General features: G+C 48.8%; 1 protein-coding gene across 1 annotated transcript; it reads left to right on the top strand.

Moving 5' to 3' along the window:
• The first annotated feature begins 4,013 nt into the window (after positions 1–4,013).
• FAM98C (family with sequence similarity 98 member C) lies at positions 4,014–20,498 on the top strand. The gene is made up of 8 exons (XM_063433222.1): positions 4,014–4,148; positions 16,263–16,411; positions 16,657–16,791; positions 17,192–17,376; positions 17,551–17,628; positions 18,597–18,713; positions 20,027–20,194; positions 20,297–20,498. The coding sequence occupies exons 1-8, from the start codon at positions 4,081–4,083 to the stop codon at positions 20,435–20,437; spliced, it is 1,041 nt and encodes a 346-aa protein (XP_063289292.1). The 5' UTR covers positions 4,014–4,080; the 3' UTR covers positions 20,438–20,498.
• Positions 20,499–21,684: the final 1,186 nt, after the last annotated feature.

The following is a 21,684-nucleotide window of genomic DNA, read 5'->3' as shown; positions in this document are numbered from 1 at the left end:
TCTCTCATCCATTAGTGACGTGCCACTGGATTTTTGTTCCCTTGGTGAAGTGCCACTGGATTTTTAGTCCCCCCACCTCAGTGATGTGTCACTGGATTTCTGTTCCCATAGCTCAGTTATGGGCCATTGGATTTAGGACAGTCTTACTCAAGAAGATTAGTGTTACTTGTTGACATTCACCTTCAGTTTCATTCATGCACATTGTTTGCCACTTTAGTTTAGTTTTTTTTTTGTTTTTTTGTATATGTTGTGATCATATATTTTTTTCTTTAATTACATGAATTAATTTTTTAAACACTAAGTACATTCACCCTTGTGATTGTGTTTCCAAATGATCCCAGATTCTCCTTTCTGTGACTCTGGCATGGCCCTTTCACCTCCGACCTTGATGATATTTTGCTTCATGTTAAATGCTGCCACCGTTTCCCGATAGCCTTGTCCTGCGTTGTCCTCCTCCCTTCCTCCTACACACGTGGACACACACCCGTGCGCACACTCAAAATAAATACATGTATGATGCAGTCTATTTGTCCTTTATTGAGGGCCTACAATGTAGACTTATCAAACTGCCCAAATTATTTTTTAATGGGTCGTGATGTTTTATGGGCATTTTTTTGAAAATCAAGACATATGGGACTACTAATCAAACTTACCCAGGTTTAAAATGGCAGAATATGAAGTCACATGACCCATGGGGAACGCTACTTAGAGCATTTTACAAAAACCTTAGCCAATAAGATAAATCAGAAGGTCTAATTACACGTTACTCATAGGGTATGCCTGCGTATTCATGTAATCCCCAAGGGGCTATAGTGACACATAGGTTTTTTTGTACCCTGGGGGAAGTTAGGTCCCTCCTGCTAGACTTACAGGACACTTGCTAAGACCTGGTGCTCCAACGCATTTCGTGTCCAACTTCACCTTATCCGTGGACAGAAGTGCATCTGACACTGACATCCAAAACACACGTACACACAAGCCTGTAAAGATTGCACTAGTTGTGAGGTGTTATGTATATTGATGTAACGGGAATGTTTAATTGCTATTTTGTATCAATCAAAAAAAAAAAAAGGTTGCTATTAAATAATTTTTTTGTGATTGGAGCTAAAAAAAAACCTTTCTCTTTTGATAAACATAATGTGCTCTTTTTAATATTATTATTTGTACAGCTGAAAGTGAGAATGGATAATATTTATTTGTGTGTATACTGCTGAATTCTGCCTCACAACAAAGTATCATGGAGTTGTGACAAACAGTGCTAATTTCTATCCATTTGTCGCAAAGCAGCACTGTGCGTTCCCTCTGGTAGCGAAGTGTTTAAACATATGATCTGATCATTAAATATGTCTATTTTTTAAAGAGATACAAATCCTTCTGCCTTGATCTACTGACTCTCTACGTGTGTTTCTTTCTTACTTGTGATGGTTTTTTGTGCACTGTGTACTCCTACCTTAGGGTACTGTTCAGAATAAGAATATTCCCATGCTTCTCTCTAAAATGCTGCACATACAGAGTGTAACCCCACTAGGAGGTGCAGCTCCACCTCCGACTGCATTGAGGTGTCATTGTGTGAATAATGTGGCTAATGTGAAATTAACTTAAGAAGTTCTAATCTTAAACACAATGTGGCCGTCTTCATGCAATAGTTAGTGGCCTTGTTATTTGGTTTAGACTACTTTTATAGCAAATGCCTAGCATCTCTCTGTTCTAGTATTCTGGGTCATCAGTTCAGAGCAAGGAACGTCCTCTGGAGCCTTAAGTTTATTTACTACTGAAGTCAAAATTTTATATACATTACATATTTTATGTATATTTCTATACTCATATGTTCTCTCTGGTATATTTATTCAGCTAGAAGAGAGCCATATCCCTCTGGAGGCATGATGATCTTAACGGAAACCTGTTACCAGAGAGCATTGATCTATCTACTTCTGCCACAGTCTTGCAGAAAAACAACATGGCCGGTTCCAATAGACACCTATCTATAGAACCAGTGGAGCTAAAAAACGAAATAAACAATATCCTTGACTTCCTTCTGATTCACATGGCACTTGCACCATCAGGCAGATCAAGGACTATTTGTTCTTCCTTGCACAATTCAAATCAGGGGATTAATCAATTTATCTGATTGAATCTCAGGTTCTGGGTAACTGCTGCAGGTGACATCTACTGGCATCAGCTTTTCTTAAAGGGACACTTTAGGCTCCCAGACCACTTCATCTCATTGAAGTAGTCTGGGTGCGATGTCGCTGTCCCACTTAGTCATACAATATAAAACATGTTTTAGAGAAACTGCAATGATTACTTTGCACGTATAAGACAGCCTTTAGTGGCTGTCAGTCAGACAGCTACTAGAAGCACTTCCTGGATGTTAACAGACTCCAGGTTACCTAAATGATGCTGGACATCCTCATGCTTTGTATAAAACCCGTGTATATGGGTTTATACAATGGAAGCTCTGACTGGACACAACAATGCATCATAACAAGCATATTAATGGTAATTATTATTATATGAAGATTAATGTTTAATAATGAATATGTTAGATTAATGGGTATTCACTATTAATATATGGGATAAATGGGTAATTACTATTATTTATAGGATTAATGGGTAATTACTGTTAATCTATTAGATTAATGGGTAATTATAAATATGTTAGATTAATGGGTAATCACTATTAATATATGGAATTAATGGGTAATTAATATGTAAATAATAATTGACGACAGGCCGTTGCATTATTATAAAAATAATGCACACCGAAGGTGGTAATGCGGTCACGACGGAAGCGGCATTATTTTTTTCTAATAATTCAATGGGCTGGAGTCAATTATTCCGCTTATACTACAGTTACCACACCTCAAAACATTGTTCAGATGATGTATTTCAAGACGTTTATCAAGTTTTTGTCATTAAAACGCTCTTGTATGTAGGACTAATTTCTTACACAACTGTAATGTGGTCAAGGCCTGTCTGGAACTACTTTAGCCGTGCGTCTCCCTGAAAATAATCCACACCTTAGAACGTTCGTCAACCAATCAGATTGAAGCATTCAACGGCCCTGTAGTATAAATGGGATTAATGGGTAATTAATATTAATATATGGGGAATAATGTGTAATTAATATATGGGATTAATGTGTAATTACCAATAATATATGGAATTAATGGGTTATTACTATAAATATATGGGGGTTAATGGGTAATTACTATTAATATATGGGGATTAATGAGTAATTACTATTAATATATGGGGATTAATGGGTAATTACTATTAATATGTGGGATTCATTACTATTACTACTATTAGTATATGGGGATCCCACAATTAATATATGGGTATTAATGGGTAATTACTGTTAATATATGGGGATTAATGTTAATATATGGGGATTAATGTGTGATTATTATTAATATATAGGGATTAATGGGTAATTACTGTTAATATATGGGATTAATGGGTAATTACTATTAATATATGGGATTAATGGGTAATAAATAGTAATACATGGGATTAATGGGTAATTACTGTTAATATATGGGGATTAATGTTAATATATGGGGATTAATGTGTGATTATTATTAATATATAGGGATTAATGGGTAATGACTATTAATATATAGTAATTGAGTAATTGAGTAATTGTTCACTAATAATAATATAATAATAACAATAGTATAATAATATAATATAATAATACCAATGATAATAATAATGATATAATGATAATAATCTAATAATTACAATGATAATAATAATAATAATAATGATAATAATAATAATGATAATCACAATGATGATGATAATAATAATATAATAGCAATGATGATAATAATATTAATAATAATGATAATAACAATGATGATAATAATATAATGACAATGATAATATAGAGCTGTGATTTCTCTGGCCCCGCCCCTGGGGTAACCATGAACTCTGAACGGCCAAGTTGCTGATGACGTCATATTCCCGCGCCGTTACCTGGAGACCATGTGACGCGGTTTATGACCAGAGCGAGGCTGTGGGAGGGATGGAGTGTGACAGTGGGAGCAATAGAGAGGAAGTGAGGACCGGATAATGGAGGCCGGGGAGGAGGGGGTGCGGGCCCTGGCGGAGCAGGCGGCCGGGCTGTTACTGGACCTCGGGTAAGGGGGGAATGGGGGTCAGACTGAGAGTGATGGGGGGGAATGGGGGTCAGACTGACAGTGATGGGGGGGAATGGGGGTCAGACTGACAGTGATGGGGGGGAATGGGGGTCAGACTGACAGTGATGGGGGGAGAATGGGGGTCAGACTGACAGTGATGGGGGGGATGGGGGTCAGACTGACAGTGATGGGGGGGATGGGGGTCAGACTGACAGTGATGGGGGGATGGGGGTCAGACTGACAGTGATGGGGGGGATGGGGGTCAGACTGACAGTGATGGGGGGGATGGGGGTCAGACTGACAGTGATGGGGGGATGGGGGTCAGACTGACAGTGATGGGGGGGATGGGGGTCAGACTGACAGTGATGGGGGGGATGGGGGTCAGACTGACAGTGATGGGGGGATGGGGGTCAGACTGACAGTGATGGGGGGGATGGGGGTCAGACTGACAGTGATGGGGGGGATGGGGGTCAGACTGACAGTGATGGGGGGGATGGGGGTCAGACTGACAGTGATGGGGGGGATGGGGGTCAGACTGACAGTGATGGGGGATGGGGGTCAGACTGACAGTGATGGGGGGGATGGGGGTCAGACTGACAGTGATGGGGGATGGGGGTCAGACTGACAGTGATGGGGGAGAATGGGGGTCAGACTGACAGTGATGGGGGGGATGGGGGTCAGACTGACAGTGATGGGGGGATGGGGGTCAGACTGACAGTGATGGGGGGGTTGGGGGTCAGACTGACAGTGATGGGGGGGATGGGGGTCAGACTGACAGTGATGGGGGGGATGGGGGTCAGACTGACAGTGATGGGGGGGATGGGGGTCAGACTGACAGTGATGGGGGGGATGGGGGTCAGACTGACAGTGATGGGGGGGTTGGGGGTCAGACTGACAGTGATGGGGGGGATGGGGGTCAGACTGACAGTGATGGGGGGGATGGGGGTCAGACTGACAGTGATGGGGGGGATGGGGGTCAGACTGACAGTGATGGGGGGGGATGGGGGTCAGACTGACAGTGATGGGGGGGGGGGATGGGGGTCAGACTGACAGTGATGGGGGGGAATGGGGGTCAGACTGACAGTGATGGGGGGGAATGGGGGTCAGACTGAGAGTGATGGGGGGGAATGGGGGTCAGACTGAGAGTGATGGGGGGGAATGGGGGTCAGACTGACAGTGATGGGGGTCAGACTGACAGTGATGGGGGGGAATGGGGGTCAGACTGACAGTGATGGGGGGGAATGGGGGTCAGACTGACAGTGATGGGGGGGAATGGGGGTCAGACTGACAGTGATGGGGGGGAATGGGGGTCAGACTGACAGTGATGGGGGGGAATGGGGGTCAGACTGACAGTGATGGGGGGGAATGGGGGTCAGACTGACAGTGATGGGGGGGAATGGGGGTCAGACTGACAGTGATGGGGGGGAATGGGGGTCAGACTGACAGTGATGGGGGGGAATGGGGGTCAGACTGACAGTGATGGGGGGAATGGGGGTCAGACTGACAGTGATGGGGGGAGAATGGGGGTCAGACTGACAGTGATGGGGGGAGAATGGGGGTCAGACTGACAGTGATGGGGGGGAATGGGGGTCAGACTGACAGTGATGGGGGGGAATGGGGGTCAGACTGACAGTGATGGGGGGGATGGGGGTCAGACTGACAGTGATGGGGGGGATGGGGGTCAGACTGACAGTGATGGGGGGGATGGGGGTCAGACTGACAGTGATGGGGGGGATGGGGGTCAGACTGACAGTGATGGGGGGGATGGGGGTCAGACTGACAGTGATGGGGGGAATGGGGGTCAGACTGACAGTGATGGGGGGGATGGGGGTCAGACTGACAGTGATGGGGGTCAGACTGACAGTGATGGGGGGGATGGGGGTCAGACTGACAGTGATGGGGGGGATGGGGGTCAGACTGACAGTGATGGGGGGGATGGGGGTCAGACTGACAGTGATGGGGGGGAATGGGGTTCAGACTGACAGTGATGGGGGGGAATGGGGGTCAGACTGACAGTGATGGGGGGAATGGGGGTCAGACTGACAGTGATGGGGGGGAATGGGGGTCAGACTGAGAGTGATGGGGGGGAATGGGGGTCAGACTGAGAGTGATGGGGGGGTTGGGGGTCAGACTGACAGTGATGGGGGGGATGGGGGTCAGACTGACAGTGATGGGGGGGATGGGGGTCAGACTGACAGTGATGGGGGGGATGGGGGTCAGACTGACAGTGATGGGGGGGAATGGGGGTCAGACTGACAGTGATGGGGGGGAATGGGGGTCAGACTGAGAGTGATGGGGGGGAATGGGGGTCAGACTGAGAGTGATGGGGGGGAATGGGGGTCAGACTGAGAGTGATGGGGGGGAATGGGGGTCAGACTGACAGTGATGGGGGTCAGACTGACAGTGATGGGGGTCAGACTGACAGTGATGGGGGGGAATGGGGGTCAGACTGACAGTGATGGGGGGGAATGGGGGTCAGACTGACAGTGATGGGGGGGAATGGGGGTCAGACTGACAGTGATGGGGGGGAATGGGGGTCAGACTGACAGTGATGGGGGGGAATGGGGGTCAGACTGACAGTGATGGGGGGGAATGGGGGTCAGACTGACAGTGATGGGGGGGAATGGGGGTCAGACTGACAGTGATGGGGGGAATGGGGGTCAGACTGACAGTGATGGAGGGAGAATGGGGGTCAGACTGACAGTGATGGGGGGGAATGGGGGTCAGACTGACAGTGATGGGGGGAGAATGGGGGTCAGACTGACAGTGATGGGGGGGGAATGGGGGGTCAGACTGACAGTGATGGGGGAATGGGGGTCAGACTGACAGTGATGGGGGGAGAATGGGGGTCAGACTGACAGTGATGGGGGATGGGGGTCAGACTGACAGTGATGGGGGGATGGGGGTCAGACTGACAGTGATGGGGGGGATGGGGGTCAGACTGACAGTGATGGGGGGGATGGGGGTCAGACTGACAGTGATGGGGGGGATGGGGGTCAGACTGACAGTGATGGGGGGGATGGGGGTCAGACTGACAGTGATGGGGGGGATGGGGGTCAGACTGACAGTGATGGGGGGGATGGGGGTCAGACTGACAGTGATGGGGGATGGGGGTCAGACTGACAGTGATGGGGGGATGGGGGTCAGACTGACAGTGATGGGGGGATGGGGGTCAGACTGACAGTGATGGGGGGATGGGGGTCAGACTGACAGTGATGGGGGGGATGGGGGTCAGACTGACAGTGATGGGGGGAATGGGGGTCAGACTGACAGTGATGGGGGGAATGGGGGTCAGACTGACAGTGATGGGGGGAGAATGGGGGTCAGACTGACAGTGATGGGGGGAGAATGGGGGTCAGACTGACAGTGATGGGGGGAGAATGGGGGTCAGACTGACAGTGATGGGGGGAGAATGGGGGTCAGACTGACAGTGATGGGGGGGATGGGGGTCAGACTGACAGTGATGGGGGGGATGGGGGTCAGACTGACAGTGATGGGGGGGATGGGGGTCAGACTGACAGTGATGGGGGGGATGGGGGTCAGACTGACAGTGATGGGGGGATGGGGGTCAGACTGACAGTGATGGGGGGGATGGGGGTCAGACTGACAGTGATGGGGGGGATGGGGGTCAGACTGACAGTGATGGGGGGGATGGGGGTCAGACTGACAGTGATGGGGGGGATGGGGGTCAGACTGACAGTGATGGGGGGGATGGGGGTCAGACTGACAGTGATGGGGGATGGGGGTCAGACTGACAGTGATGGGGGGGATGGGGGTCAGACTGACAGTGATGGGGGATGGGGGTCAGACTGACAGTGATGGGGGAGAATGGGGGTCAGACTGACAGTGATGGGGGGGATGGGGGTCAGACTGACAGTGATGGGGGGATGGGGGTCAGACTGACAGTGATGGGGGGGTTGGGGGTCAGACTGACAGTGATGGGGGGGATGGGGGTCAGACTGACAGTGATGGGGGGGATGGGGGTCAGACTGACAGTGATGGGGGGGATGGGGGTCAGACTGACAGTGATGGGGGGTTGGGGGTCAGACTGACAGTGATGGGGGGGATGGGGGTCAGACTGACAGTGATGGGGGGGATGGGGGTCAGACTGACAGTGATGGGGGGGATGGGGGTCAGACTGACAGTGATGGGGGGGGATGGGGGTCAGACTGACAGTGATGGGGGGGGGGATGGGGGTCAGACTGACAGTGATGGGGGGGAATGGGGGTCAGACTGAGAGTGATGGGGGGGAATGGGGGTCAGACTGAGAGTGATGGGGGGGAATGGGGGTCAGACTGAGAGTGATGGGGGGGAATGGGGGTCAGACTGACAGTGATGGGGGTCAGACTGACAGTGATGGGGGGGAATGGGGGTCAGACTGACAGTGATGGGGGGGAATGGGGGTCAGACTGACAGTGATGGGGGGGAATGGGGGTCAGACTGACAGTGATGGGGGGGAATGGGGGTCAGACTGACAGTGATGGGGGGGAATGGGGGTCAGACTGACAGTGATGGGGGGGAATGGGGGTCAGACTGACAGTGATGGGGGGGAATGGGGGTCAGACTGACAGTGATGGGGGGGAATGGGGGTCAGACTGACAGTGATGGGGGGGAATGGGGGTCAGACTGACAGTGATGGGGGGAATGGGGGTCAGACTGACAGTGATGGGGGGGAGAATGGGGGTCAGACTGACAGTGATGGAGGGAGAATGGGGGTCAGACTGACAGTGATGGGGGGGAATGGGGGTCAGACTGACAGTGATGGGGGGAGAATGGGGGTCAGACTGACAGTGATGGGGGGGGAATGGGGGGTCAGACTGACAGTGATGGGGGGGATGGGGGTCAGACTGACAGTGATGGGGGGGATGGGGGTCAGACTGACAGTGATGGGGGGGATGGGGGTCAGACTGACAGTGATGGGGGGGATGGGGGTCAGACTGACAGTGATGGGGGGGTTGGGGGTCAGACTGACAGTGATGGGGGGGATGGGGGTCAGACTGACAGTGATGGGGGGATGGGGGTCAGACTGACAGTGATGGGGGGGATGGGGGTCAGACTGACAGTGATGGGGGGGATGGGGGTCAGACTGACAGTGATGGGGGGGATGGGGGTCAGACTGACAGTGATGGGGGGGAATGGGGTTCAGACTGACAGTGATGGGGGGGAATGGGGGTCAGACTGACAGTGATGGGGGGAATGGGGGTCAGACTGACAGTGATGGGGGGGAATGGGGGTCAGACTGAGAGTGATGGGGGGGAATGGGGGTCAGACTGAGAGTGATGGGGGGGTTGGGGGTCAGACTGACAGTGATGGGGGGGATGGGGGTCAGACTGACAGTGATGGGGGGGATGGGGGTCAGACTGACAGTGATGGGGGGGATGGGGGTCAGACTGACAGTGATGGGGGGGATGGGGGTCAGACTGACAGTGATGGGGGGGAATGGGGGTCAGACTGACAGTGATGGGGGGGAATGGGGGTCAGACTGAGAGTGATGGGGGGGAATGGGGGTCAGACTGAGAGTGATGGGGGGGAATGGGGGTCAGACTGAGAGTGATGGGGGGGAATGGGGGTCAGACTGACAGTGATGGGGGTCAGACTGACAGTGATGGGGGTCAGACTGACAGTGATGGGGGTCAGACTGACAGTGATGGGGGGGAATGGGGGTCAGACTGACAGTGATGGGGGGGAATGGGGGTCAGACTGACAGTGATGGGGGGGAATGGGGGTCAGACTGACAGTGATGGGGGGGAATGGGGGTCAGACTGACAGTGATGGGGGGGAATGGGGGTCAGACTGACAGTGATGGGGGGGAATGGGGGTCAGACTGACAGTGATGGGGGGGAATGGGGGTCAGACTGACAGTGATGGGGGGAATGGGGGTCAGACTGACAGTGATGGAGGGAGAATGGGGGTCAGACTGACAGTGATGGGGGGGAATGGGGGTCAGACTGACAGTGATGGGGGGAGAATGGGGGTCAGACTGACAGTGATGGGGGGGGAATGGGGGGTCAGACTGACAGTGATGGGGGAATGGGGGTCAGACTGACAGTGATGGGGGGAGAATGGGGGTCAGACTGACAGTGATGGGGGATGGGGGTCAGACTGACAGTGATGGGGGGATGGGGGTCAGACTGACAGTGATGGGGGGGATGGGGGTCAGACTGACAGTGATGGGGGGGATGGGGGTCAGACTGACAGTGATGGGGGGGATGGGGGTCAGACTGACAGTGATGGGGGGGATGGGGGTCAGACTGACAGTGATGGGGGGGATGGGGGTCAGACTGACAGTGATGGGGGGGATGGGGGTCAGACTGACAGTGATGGGGGGGATGGGGGTCAGACTGACAGTGATGGGGGATGGGGGTCAGACTGACAGTGATGGGGGGATGGGGGTCAGACTGACAGTGATGGGGGGATGGGGGTCAGACTGACAGTGATGGGGGGGGGGATGGGGGTCAGACTGACAGTGATGGGGGGAATGGGGGTCAGACTGACAGTGATGGGGGGAATGGGGGTCAGACTGACAGTGATGGGGGGAGAATGGGGGTCAGACTGACAGTGATGGGGGGAGAATGGGGGTCAGACTGACAGTGATGGGGGGAGAATGGGGGTCAGACTGACAGTGATGGGGGGAGAATGGGGGTCAGACTGACAGTGATGGGGGGGATGGGGGTCAGACTGACAGTGATGGGGGGGATGGGGGTCAGACTGACAGTGATGGGGGGGATGGGGGTCAGACTGACAGTGATGGGGGGATGGGGGTCAGACTGACAGTGATGGGGGGATGGGGGTCAGACTGACAGTGATGGGGGGATGGGGGTCTGACTGACAGTGATGGGGGATGGGGGTCAGACTGACAGTGATGGGGGGATGGGGGTCAGACTGACAGTGATGGGGGGATGGGGTCAGACTGACAGTGATGGGGGGAATGGGGGTCAGACTGACAGTGATGGGGGGGAATGGGGGTCAGACTGACAGTGATGGGGGGGAATGGGGGTCAGACTGACAGTGATGGGGGGAATGGGGGTCAGACTGACAGTGATGGGGGGGAATGGGGGTCAGACTGACAGTGATGGGGGGGGAATGGGGGGTCAGACTGACAGTGATGGGGGAATGGGGGTCAGACTGACAGTGATGGGGGGAGAATGGGGGTCAGACTGACAGTGATGGGGGATGGGGGTCAGACTGACAGTGATGGGGGGATGGGGGTCAGACTGACAGTGATGGGGGGATGGGGGTCAGACTGACAGTGATGGGGGGGATGGGGGTCAGACTGACAGTGATGGGGGGGATGGGGGTCAGACTGACAGTGATGGGGGGGATGGGGGTCAGACTGACAGTGATGGGGGGGAGAATGGGGGTCAGACTGACAGTGATGGGGGGATGGGGGTCAGACTGACAGTGATGGGGGGATGGGGGTCAGACTGACAGTGATGGGGGGGGGAATGGGGGTCAGACTGACAGTGATGGGGGGAGAATGGGGGTCAGACTGACAGTGATGGGGGGAGAATGGGGGTCAGACTGACAGTGATGGGGGGAGAATGGGGGTCAGACTGACAGTGATGGGGGGGATGGGGGTCAGACTGACAGTGATGGGGGTCAGACTGACAGTGATGGGGGGGAATGGGGGTCAGACTGACAGTGATGGGGGGGAATGGGGGTCAGACTGACAGTGATGGGGGGGAATGGGGGTCAGACTGACAGTGATGGGGGGAATGGGGGTCAGACTGACAGTGATGGGGGGGAATGGGGGTCAGACTGACAGTGATGGGGGGGAATGGGGGTCAGACTGACAGTGATGGGGGAGAGTGGGGGTCAGACTGACAGTGATGGGGCAGAGTGGGGGGCAGACTGACAGTGATGGGGGAGAGTGGGGGTCAGACTGACAGTGATGGGGGAGAGTGGGGGTCAGACTGACAGTGATGGGGGAGAGTGGGGGTCAGACTGACAGTGATGGGGGAGAGTGGGGGTCTGACTGACAGTGATGGGGGTCAGACTGACAGTGATGGGGGGAGAATGGGGGTCAGACTGACAGTGATGGGGGGAGAATGGGGGTCAGACTGACAGTGATGGGGGAGAATGGGGGTCAGACTGACAGTGATGGGGGGAGAATGGGGGTCAGACTGACAGTGATGGGGGGGAATGGGGGTCAGACTGACAGTGATGGGGGGAATGGGGGTCAGACTGACAGTGATGGGGGGGGAATGGTGGTCCGACTGACAGTGATGGGGGGGGAATGGTGGTCCGACTGACAGTGATGGGGGGGGGGATGGTGGTTCGACTGACAGTGATGGGGGGGATGGGGGGTCAGACTGACAGTGATGGGGGGGGATGGGGGGTCAGACTGACAGTGATGGGGGAGAATGGGGGTCAGACTGACAGTGATGGGGGGAGAATGGGGGTCAGACTGACAGTGATGGGGGGAGAATGGGGGTCAGACTGACAGTGATGGGGGAGAATGGGGGTCAGACTGACAGTGATGGGGGGAGAATGGGGGTCAGACTGACAGTGATGGGGGAGAATGGGGGTCAGACTGACAGTGATGGGGGGAGAATGGGGGTCAGACTGACAGTGATGGGGGGAGAATGGGGGTCAGACTGACAGTGATGGGGGGAGAATGGGGGTCAGACTGACAGTGATGGGGGGAGAATGGGGGTCAGACTGACAGTGATGGGGGGAGAATGGGGGTCAGACTGACAGTGATGGGGGGAGAATGGGGGTCAGACTGACAGTGATGGGGGGAGAATGGGGGTCAGACTGACAGTGATGGGGGGAGAATGGGGGTCAGACTGACAGTGATGGGGGGAGAATGGGGGTCAGACTGACAGTGATGGGGGGAGAATGGGGGTCAGGCTGACAGTGATGGGGGGAGAATGGGGGTCAGGCTGACAGTGATGGGGGGAGAATGGGGGTCAGGCTGACAGTGATGGGGGAGAATGGGGGTCAGGCTGACAGTGATGGGGGGAGAATGGGGGTCAGGCTGACAGTGATGGGGGAGAATGGGGGTCAGGCTGACAGTGATGGGGGGAGAATGGGGGTCAGACTGACAGTGATGTGGGGGGGGGGAAAGGGGTCAGACTGACTGATATCTGGATGCAGAAAGTGACATGGAAAAGGGTGTGGCTATAATGGGGCATGTTTTATGAGAGGTCATACATTGTCAGGAGAGTGACAGTCATACTATGATGGGATTAGTTAACTGCTATGAGGGAGGGGTACAATGTGACTGACATGGTGACATTACGGGATGGGTGTGTGATGTGAATGGGGGGAATGGGGGTCAGACTGACAGTGATGGGGGGGTGACGTTATTATCAGTATTTAATAGCGCCAGCTTATTCCGCAACGCTTTACAATAAAAGGGAAATTTACCAAATGAAACAATAAGAAAATGTAACAAACTATAGGTAGTTGAGGACCCGGCTCAAACAAGCTCACAGTCTGGAGGAGGTGGGGTATAAAAACACAATAGCATGGGTATTGAGAGAGACAGCAAATCTACATGGTGGGAAAGTAGCAGAGCTGGAGGTGAGCGTGGACTGTGGCCCTCTAGGAGAGAGCGAGAGGAAAGTTTGAGTGATAGAAGTTACTCTTGGAGGCCATAAGCAATCCTTCAAAGATGGGTTTTGAGGGACTTCTTAGAGGATTGAAGACTAGGGGAGAGTCTGACAGGGGAAGGCAGGCTGTTCCAAAGGAAAGGAGCTGCCCGTGAGAAGTCTTGCGGGTATGAATTTGCAGTAAGGGTGCGAGCAGCAGACTGGAGAAGGTCACCAGTAGAGCGGAGAGACCGGGTGGGCATACCCATGAATCAGTGAAGAAATGTGAGATCAGCCTGGCAGCAGCATTCACCACAGGTTGTAGGAGGGCAGTACAGCGTCTGGGGATACCAATTAGGAGAGAATTACAGTAATCCATGCGAGATTACTAGGGCGTGGACAAGCTCCTTGGCAGCATCTTGCTTAAGAAAGGGGCATATGCGGGCAATGTTTTTAAGTTGGAATCGACAGGTTTTAGCAACAGACTGGACATGAGGTGCAAAGATGAGGCCAGGATTAAAAGTGACACCAAGACAGCGTGCTTGAAAGAACGGGGTGAGGCAGGTACCATCAACCTGCAGGGAGAGTGAAGGAGGAGGATCAGTGATATGAGGAGGAAAAATAAGAAACTCAGTTTGAGAGAGATTGAGTTTCAGAAAGCGAGTGGACATCCAGTCAGAGATAGAAGAAAGGCAATTGATGACAGGTTGTAGGCCAACCGGGGAAAGGTCAGGGGAGGAGAGATCTATCTGGGTGTCATCAGCATACAGGTGGTAGTGGAATCCAAATGAATTAATGAGTTTGCCAAGAGAGGCAGAATAGAGACATGGTGACACTACGGGATGGGAGTGTAATGTTATTGATATAGTGACATAAGGGGATAAAGGATGTAAGGTTATTGATATAGTGACATTAGGGGATAAAGGATGTAAGGTTATTGATATAGTGACATTAGGGGATAAAGGATGTAAGGTTATTGATATGGTGACATTAGGGGATAAAGGATGTAAGGTTATTGATATAGTGACATTAGGGGATAAAGGGTGTAAGGTTATTGATATAGTGACATTAGGGGATAAAGGATGTAAGGTTATTGATATGGTGACATTAGGGGATAAAGGATGTAAGGTTATTGATATGGTGACATTAGGGGATAAAGGATGTAAGGTTATTGATATGGTGACATTAGGGGATAAAGGGTGTAAGGTTATTGATATGGTGACATTAGGGGATAAAGGATGTAAGGTTATTGATATGGTGACATTAGGGGATAAAGGATGTAAGGTTATTGATATGGTGACATTAGGGGATAAAGGATGTAAGGTTATTGATATGGTGACATTAGGGGATAAAGGATGTAAGGTTATTGATATGGTGACATTAGGGGATAAAGGATGTAAGGTTATTGATATGGTGACATTAGGGGATAAAGGATGTAAGGTTATTGATATAGTGACATTAGGGGATAAAGGGTGTAAGGTTATTGATATGGTGACATTAGGGGATAAAGGGTGTAAGGTTATTGATATGGTGACATTAGGGGATAAAGGATGTAAGGTTATTGATATGGTGACATTAGGGGATAAAGGATGTAATGTTATTGATGGTGACATTAGGGGATAAAGGGTGTAAGGTTATTGATATAGTGACATTAGGGGATAAAGGGTGTAAGGTTATTGATATAGTGACATTAGGGGATAAAGGATGTAAGGTTATTGATATAGTGACATTAGGGGATAAAGGATGTAAGGTTATTGATATAGTGACATTAGGGGATAAAGGGTGTAAGGTTATTGATATAGTGACATTAGGGGATAAAGGGTGTAAGGTTATTGATATAGTGACATTAGGGGATAAAGGGTGTAAGGTTATTGATATAGTGACATTAGGGGATAAAGGATGTAAGGTTATTGATATAGTGACATTAGGGGATAAAGGGTGTAAGGTTATTGATATAGTGACATTAGGGGATAAAGGGTGTAAGGTTATTGATATAGTGACATTAGGGGATAAAGGGTGTAAGGTTATTGATATAGTGACATTAGGGGATAAAGGGTGTAAGGTTATTGATATAGTGACATTAGGGGATAAAGGGTGTAAGGTTATTGATATAGTGACATTAGGGGATAAAGGGTGTAAGGTTATTGATATAGTGACATTAGGGGATAAAGGATGTAAGGTTATTGAAATGGTGACATTTGGGGATAAAGGGTGTAAGGTTATTGAGAAGGTGACAGGGGATAAATGATGTAAGGTTATTGATATAGTGACATTTGGGGATAAAGGGTGTAAGGTTATTGAGAAGGTGACAGGGGATAAATGATGTAAGGTTATTGATATAGTGACATTCTGGGATCAGGGTATAATGTGATTTTATATGGGGACATTACAGGTTGGGGGGGGGGAGGGATAATGTGATGAGAAGGGTTTATAATCTAAGTGGAGGGGGATTAATAGATGTCTTTTTGGGTTCTGCCCTCAGCAATTCTGATGTGATCTTTTTACCTGTTTCTACATACTATTCACAGTAAATGTACACTCAGACAAGGATTCTCCTATAACTCTGCCATTTTTCCAGGTATGTGGAACCTTTGTCTTGCGTGGATACTTTGATTCATTCCTGTGTCCTTGGTGCTTCCTGCCAGGAATTCACATCACTGTGTGTGTGGCTTGTTTCACAGCTGAAATCTGTGTCTTCGCTCGTGGATAATGTCTGTCCTACTGAGGGTGAGAGCTGGTTCCCTGAACCTCATGGTGTATCCTGCGTGCAATCAGGGCGGTTAGACCTCGTGTTTATTCCATTTTGTAGAAAATAGAAAGCTGATTTGCAAAATTGAGGCTAAACTAACAAGCTGTGTCTTAAGCTATGTTCAGGGATGTTTCCAAATAAGATATATATTTTTTTTTTGCCTCAATTTTGCTTTTCAGACTTTAGTTCAGAGTTGTGTAACCTATGTGTACTCTTTACTCAGGCCCAGCCGATGCCGAGACCTTCCAGCTTGAAATGAGTGGGGTTTTGAGTGAACTTCACTGCCCTTACACCTCACTTACCACTGGAGACGTAACCTTGAGGCTGACTAATGCCAACAATTGCCTGTTACTGATTGGTAAGCCTATGGCCATATGGTTTATTCTCTAAACCTTTAGTGAAGCCAAGAAGACTTTATAATTCTCCAATGAAATTCCACCAGAACCAGCTCTGGAACACAATCACCACCCGGGACCCGGTCAGTATTATGTAAGACGTGTTAGCTGCTGCCATCAGGGACTGGCAATGCTATCCTTAGAGTAGTGAGGAAACTAAAAGGTGCAAGAGCCCTATTTTCAGTATTGCTTTAGCTGGTGAAGCAAAAGGCAGTTAGCCGCAGCCATGGAAGTGATCATGGTGTTCTATGCTGAGCAAATAATGAAATTCTAAAGGCAATTAATTGAAAGGTTATACATTCGATTTTTTTTTAGGGAGCTTTTAATTCAACCAAAGCAGTCATCGGCATCCTTTCTCCTCAGTGTTTCTGAGTACAGAACTTCAGGCCGCGAGGACCCTGACTCGCAGGATGGCCACTGCGCCAGATCCTGGAAGGCTGGCTAAAGAAGCCCTATGTGAGCTGCGGCTAATATGGGAAGCCCTTGGTTTGCCAGAACCTTCCCTTGATATCCCTGTGGCTGAGCATATGAGCTTGCTAGAGAAAAAGGTACCCTGGAAATGTATTGTAACTCTTAAGTTCACTAGAGGCTCAAGAGCTTGCACTCCACACACTGCGTGCAAGCAATCTGCTGATCTAAAATACACGCAGAAGATCAGGGTCATAGATGCTGCTGGTGCCTCTGATTTCTTCTAAATGATTTGTTTCTTCTTTCTTTTGTAGATTTGTGACGTTTCTGCCACTATCCCAAACTCCCAGCTGTCTCCTCTGTTGAAAGTTCCATTGCTTCCAGCACAATGGGTAAGGAGTAGATGGAATTGGAATAACTTGGAGATGCCGTGGGCAAGGTCTAGGCATGGAACTCTGCATTTACGCTTTATTTACAGCAGTGCTGCTAAGAGCTAACTCTCCATTAATTAACCAAGTGTGGGCACAGTGTTCTAACCTTTTTAGAACCAATTTACTATTGTCACACACAGTCTGTCCATAAATCTCTAATGCCCACTTGGAATGTCTTTTTCGTTTAATCCCGGCAGCTCTGCAAGGTCCAACTCTTACTAAATGAGCAGGATATTCCATTTTGGAATAAAATTCTTCTAGAATTGGTCATTATTACCATCCAGTTTATTTATTATTGTTGTTTTCACGAAGGCTGTAAGAGGTTTTCTGCCATATGTTTTTGGTTAAATAGAGGAAAGCTGATGTTTTGCAGGAGCCTCCATATACAGCTGCACTGGCTATTTGAGATTTTCCATGATTGTGCTCCATCTGACATCTCATAGAATCGACGTGTAGCTGATTCCATGTATCAAAGTCCACTGGCTTATCCCTGGATTCGCTCCCCTCCCGTAGCTGTTGTCACAGTAGCTTCATCTGCATTATGACTTGGGCGTTGCCAGGTCACCTGGATACCAGCATCAATGTCGTCTTCCAAATCTCAGCACCCAGTGTTGAAGGAAGAAACGCTCTCTAAAGAAGAAGCCCGTCTGCCTTTAAATATTTCCTCCCCACTAAAACTAGTGTAAAACTCGATGAATGTTCCAGCAGTTTTACACCAATCCGTCCCAGTGACCAGATGATGGCGCTTTCTTGCTCTGTGTAGTGAGCTTGGCTATAATCTGGATATGATGATACATTTAGTTGATATATTATGAAGCTTTATTGTGCCTGTAACAGAAATCTGCTGGTGAAGATGATGTTCAGAGAATGAATACATTTTATGGTGCATTATATTGGTTATATATTAATGCTGATCTGTTAAATCGCAGGGTAAGCTGATAGAGTTGCACCGTTCCTTACTCACCGAGTATGAGTGTCGGATGAGGATGCTATTCACGCGATTTGATGTCACAGTGCAATCCTTCCACTGGTCGGAGAGAGCTAAGGTCTGAATATATCGCTATCCTTCCCTTTCTGGTGTGTGCTAGGCACTAATCAGTGAGTGATGCTGTATACTAATGATTTAGTAGTGTCCAAAGCAGATCTAAATGATTAAAATTCACATAAACAATTGTAGGTGAAGTAGACTTCTCGTTTTCATATACATACACGCATACAAAAAAGACAAAGTTTTATGGATCAAAATATACATAAGGTAGCCATGTCATTGTGATAATGTAATGCTGTGTATCCGTGTTTCGCTCGTGTGAGAGCAGTCCTATAATATCAGGATTACCCAACAGATCAGACTTATTTAACCATTCTCACATAGAGGGACTCTTCAGTGGATGTGCTGGAATTTGAGCCTTCATCTGTAGAGCTTGTGCATTAATTACTTTACTTAGCCTAACAGTATTTGTACTTAAAGGACCACTCTAGTGCCAGGAAAACATACTCATTTTCCTGGCACTAGAGTGCCCTGAGGGTGCCCCCACCCTCAGGGACCCACTCCCGCCGGGCTCTGGGGGGAGGAAGGGGTTAAACTTACCTCTTTCTCCAGCGCCAGGCGGGGAGCTTTCCTCCTCCTCCTCTTCTTCCTCGCGACGTCATCGGCTGCATGCGCGGCAAGAGCCGCGCTCGCATTCAGCCGGTCGCATAGGAAAGCATTCATAATGCTTTCCTATGGACGCCTGCGTGCTCTCACTGTGATTTTCACAGTGAGAATCACGCAAGCGCCTCTAGCGGCTGTTAATGAGACAGCCACTAGAGGCTCTGGAGGCTGGCTTAACCCTCAGTATAAACATAGCAGTTTCTCTGAAACTGCTATGTTTATTAAAAAAAGGGTAAAGGCTAGCTGGACCTGGCACCCAGACCACTTCATTAAGCTGAAGTGGTCTGGGTGCCTAGAGTGGTCCTTTAAGCTGTCTATTTGTGGCCTATCTGCCTACAAGTCTCCCTGCTAACAAAGTGTTCTCTGCATTGGGCGGTTTACTCTGGCTCAGTGATGGGCAGTTGGTGACTCAACTAAGGGTCCCGAGTGCATTATATGGTTTATATGGGGGGTTTACTTTATCAATTTGATTTATTGTTATGTGAAATTACTAATGTTATTCTATGTATGAATCTTATTATGCAACGTCGTTTATTCTAGAACAGTAAAAGATGTTTGGTGGATGTGTATAAATATAAAACAGTATTTTATTTAGTGTATTTCCCTTCGAAAGTGCCCATTTTATAATGAATACTTATGTCACCCAGCAAGGTAAATAGAGTTTGGAAATTTTGTTCTGTGTAGTCACCCAAACTGCTCTGCATACAGGAAAAGGGGAGGGCGATGCAGGATGTCTTGGGGCCACTGAGCAAATCTTTGCATACAGAGTCCTGTGTGACCTTGTCCCACCTCCTGGCAGCACGGGAAAATGACTCTCAGATTGTTCAGACCTGCAATGCTACCTTCTGCCAAAACACCCGCAGCACCATTCACAAGGTACGTTCCCTGTGTTCCTCCCAGTCTGGCTTTCTCATACTTGTTCTCTAATACCATATAGTGCACGTTCTTAAATAGTGTTTGCTCTATTTCCACTTGCAGGTTCTCATGGTAGGTAATGTACCTGACCGAGGAGGGCGCCCCAATGAGATCGAACCTCCAATGCCAAGTTGGGAGAAGAGAAGAGAGGGGGGAGGTGGGCAGCGTAATTGGGGGAAAAGTAATAAGAAGAGGAAGAGATGAGATGTTCAAAGAGTCGTTGATTGAATTAATGTAATTTAAAGATGTGCGTGCGTGCGTGCGTGCGTGCGTGCATAAAGACATATACCCTCTGATATTTTTGATTTTTGATTTTTTTTTTTATATTTTCTTTAATGCAGGATTCTCATTCCTGCATTTTCCTGCAGAGGGCAATTCATGATAACAAGATACCTTTCTTTTTCTTACTTTCCAGTCTAGTACTGAATAAAAATTATTTTTTTAATGTGCATCTAATTATAGTTTGATCATCTAATATATATATATATATAATTTTTTTATTTTTTTTTTGAGGCTGCTGTGTTTTGTGATGCACTGCTTTTGTTTAGTCTCACAGTCAAAATGTAGGGATCTGTTAACAAAAATTCTACAGAAACTTTGCAGTTTCAATGAAGTTAGCGCTGAACATGGTGGCATATTGTATCAATCATTTGGTGAAATGGAAAATAAAAATGTTAATTTAGTTACATATAGATAGATATGACGTTTTTACTTTTGGATGTTTTTGAACATTTGTTGAAGCCCCAAGGAATAAATGGTTTCTGTTCTAACATTCTGGGGTAAATAAAGTAAACCTCTGATAAGTTAGCAATTCTGGTATATTCAGTCGTGCTTTACAAGAACATGCCTCGGCACCTCCGACCTTGGTCCTCCATCTGATGGGCGGAAGGGCCGTTTACATATTGTCAGCTTTGATTAATGGTTTATTTGATAATGTGGATAAATTAGTGATGATCCAAAAGCAAATTTCATACCTTACAGTTGGCAGATTGAAATGCTTTAATATATTTTGTATATTTAGAAAAGTTAAAATCTGCTGAATAAAATGACTTAAATAAATCAAATGTTCTGTGTGGCACCTTCTCTACTTCTTATTGTCCGGGAGGCTTGTGGGACCTTTTCTGCAAACAGGAATGTGGGACCAGGAATAGTCCGTGTCTGCATCATTCTGCTCTGAAAACGTCCACAGTTTTGCGCAGTTTGACAAGTTTTAGAAATGACACTTTTTTGTTGTTACTAAGCACTGCAATAAATAAACTCGCAGGTATAGCTAGTCTGAGACACAGCTTGGACATTTTTGCCTAACCTTTACAATTCAATTTTCAATTTGCTACTATTCCATATTTTAATGGCTAAACATCCTGGTAAGACTGTGAGTTGGGAATTCCCTCGGTCCTATCTCTGATGTTTGCACTGTAAGGAGACATACGCTAAGAATTTAAAGTCACGGT

The sequence above is a fragment of the Pelobates fuscus genome, chromosome 9, assembly GCF_036172605.1.
Source record: "Pelobates fuscus isolate aPelFus1 chromosome 9, aPelFus1.pri, whole genome shotgun sequence".
Taxonomy (NCBI): domain Eukaryota; kingdom Metazoa; phylum Chordata; class Amphibia; order Anura; family Pelobatidae; genus Pelobates; species Pelobates fuscus.
This window is presented reverse-complemented; position numbering and strand designations above follow the sequence as displayed.

What these genes read in the sequence shown, in the direction of transcription:
- FAM98C (XM_063433222.1), top strand. Translation starts at nt 4,081, where the DNA reads ATGGAGGCCGGGGAGGAGGGGGTGCGGGCCCTGGCGGAGCAGGCGGCC. An exon ending in TAATGTCTGTCCTACTGAGG is followed by an intron (nt 16,412 to 16,656) that starts GTGAGAGCTGGT and finishes CTCTTTACTCAG; the next exon opens with GCCCAGCCGATGCCGAGACC. An exon ending in CAATTGCCTGTTACTGATTG is followed by an intron (nt 16,792 to 17,191) that starts GTAAGCCTATGG and finishes CTTTCTCCTCAG; the next exon opens with TGTTTCTGAGTACAGAACTT.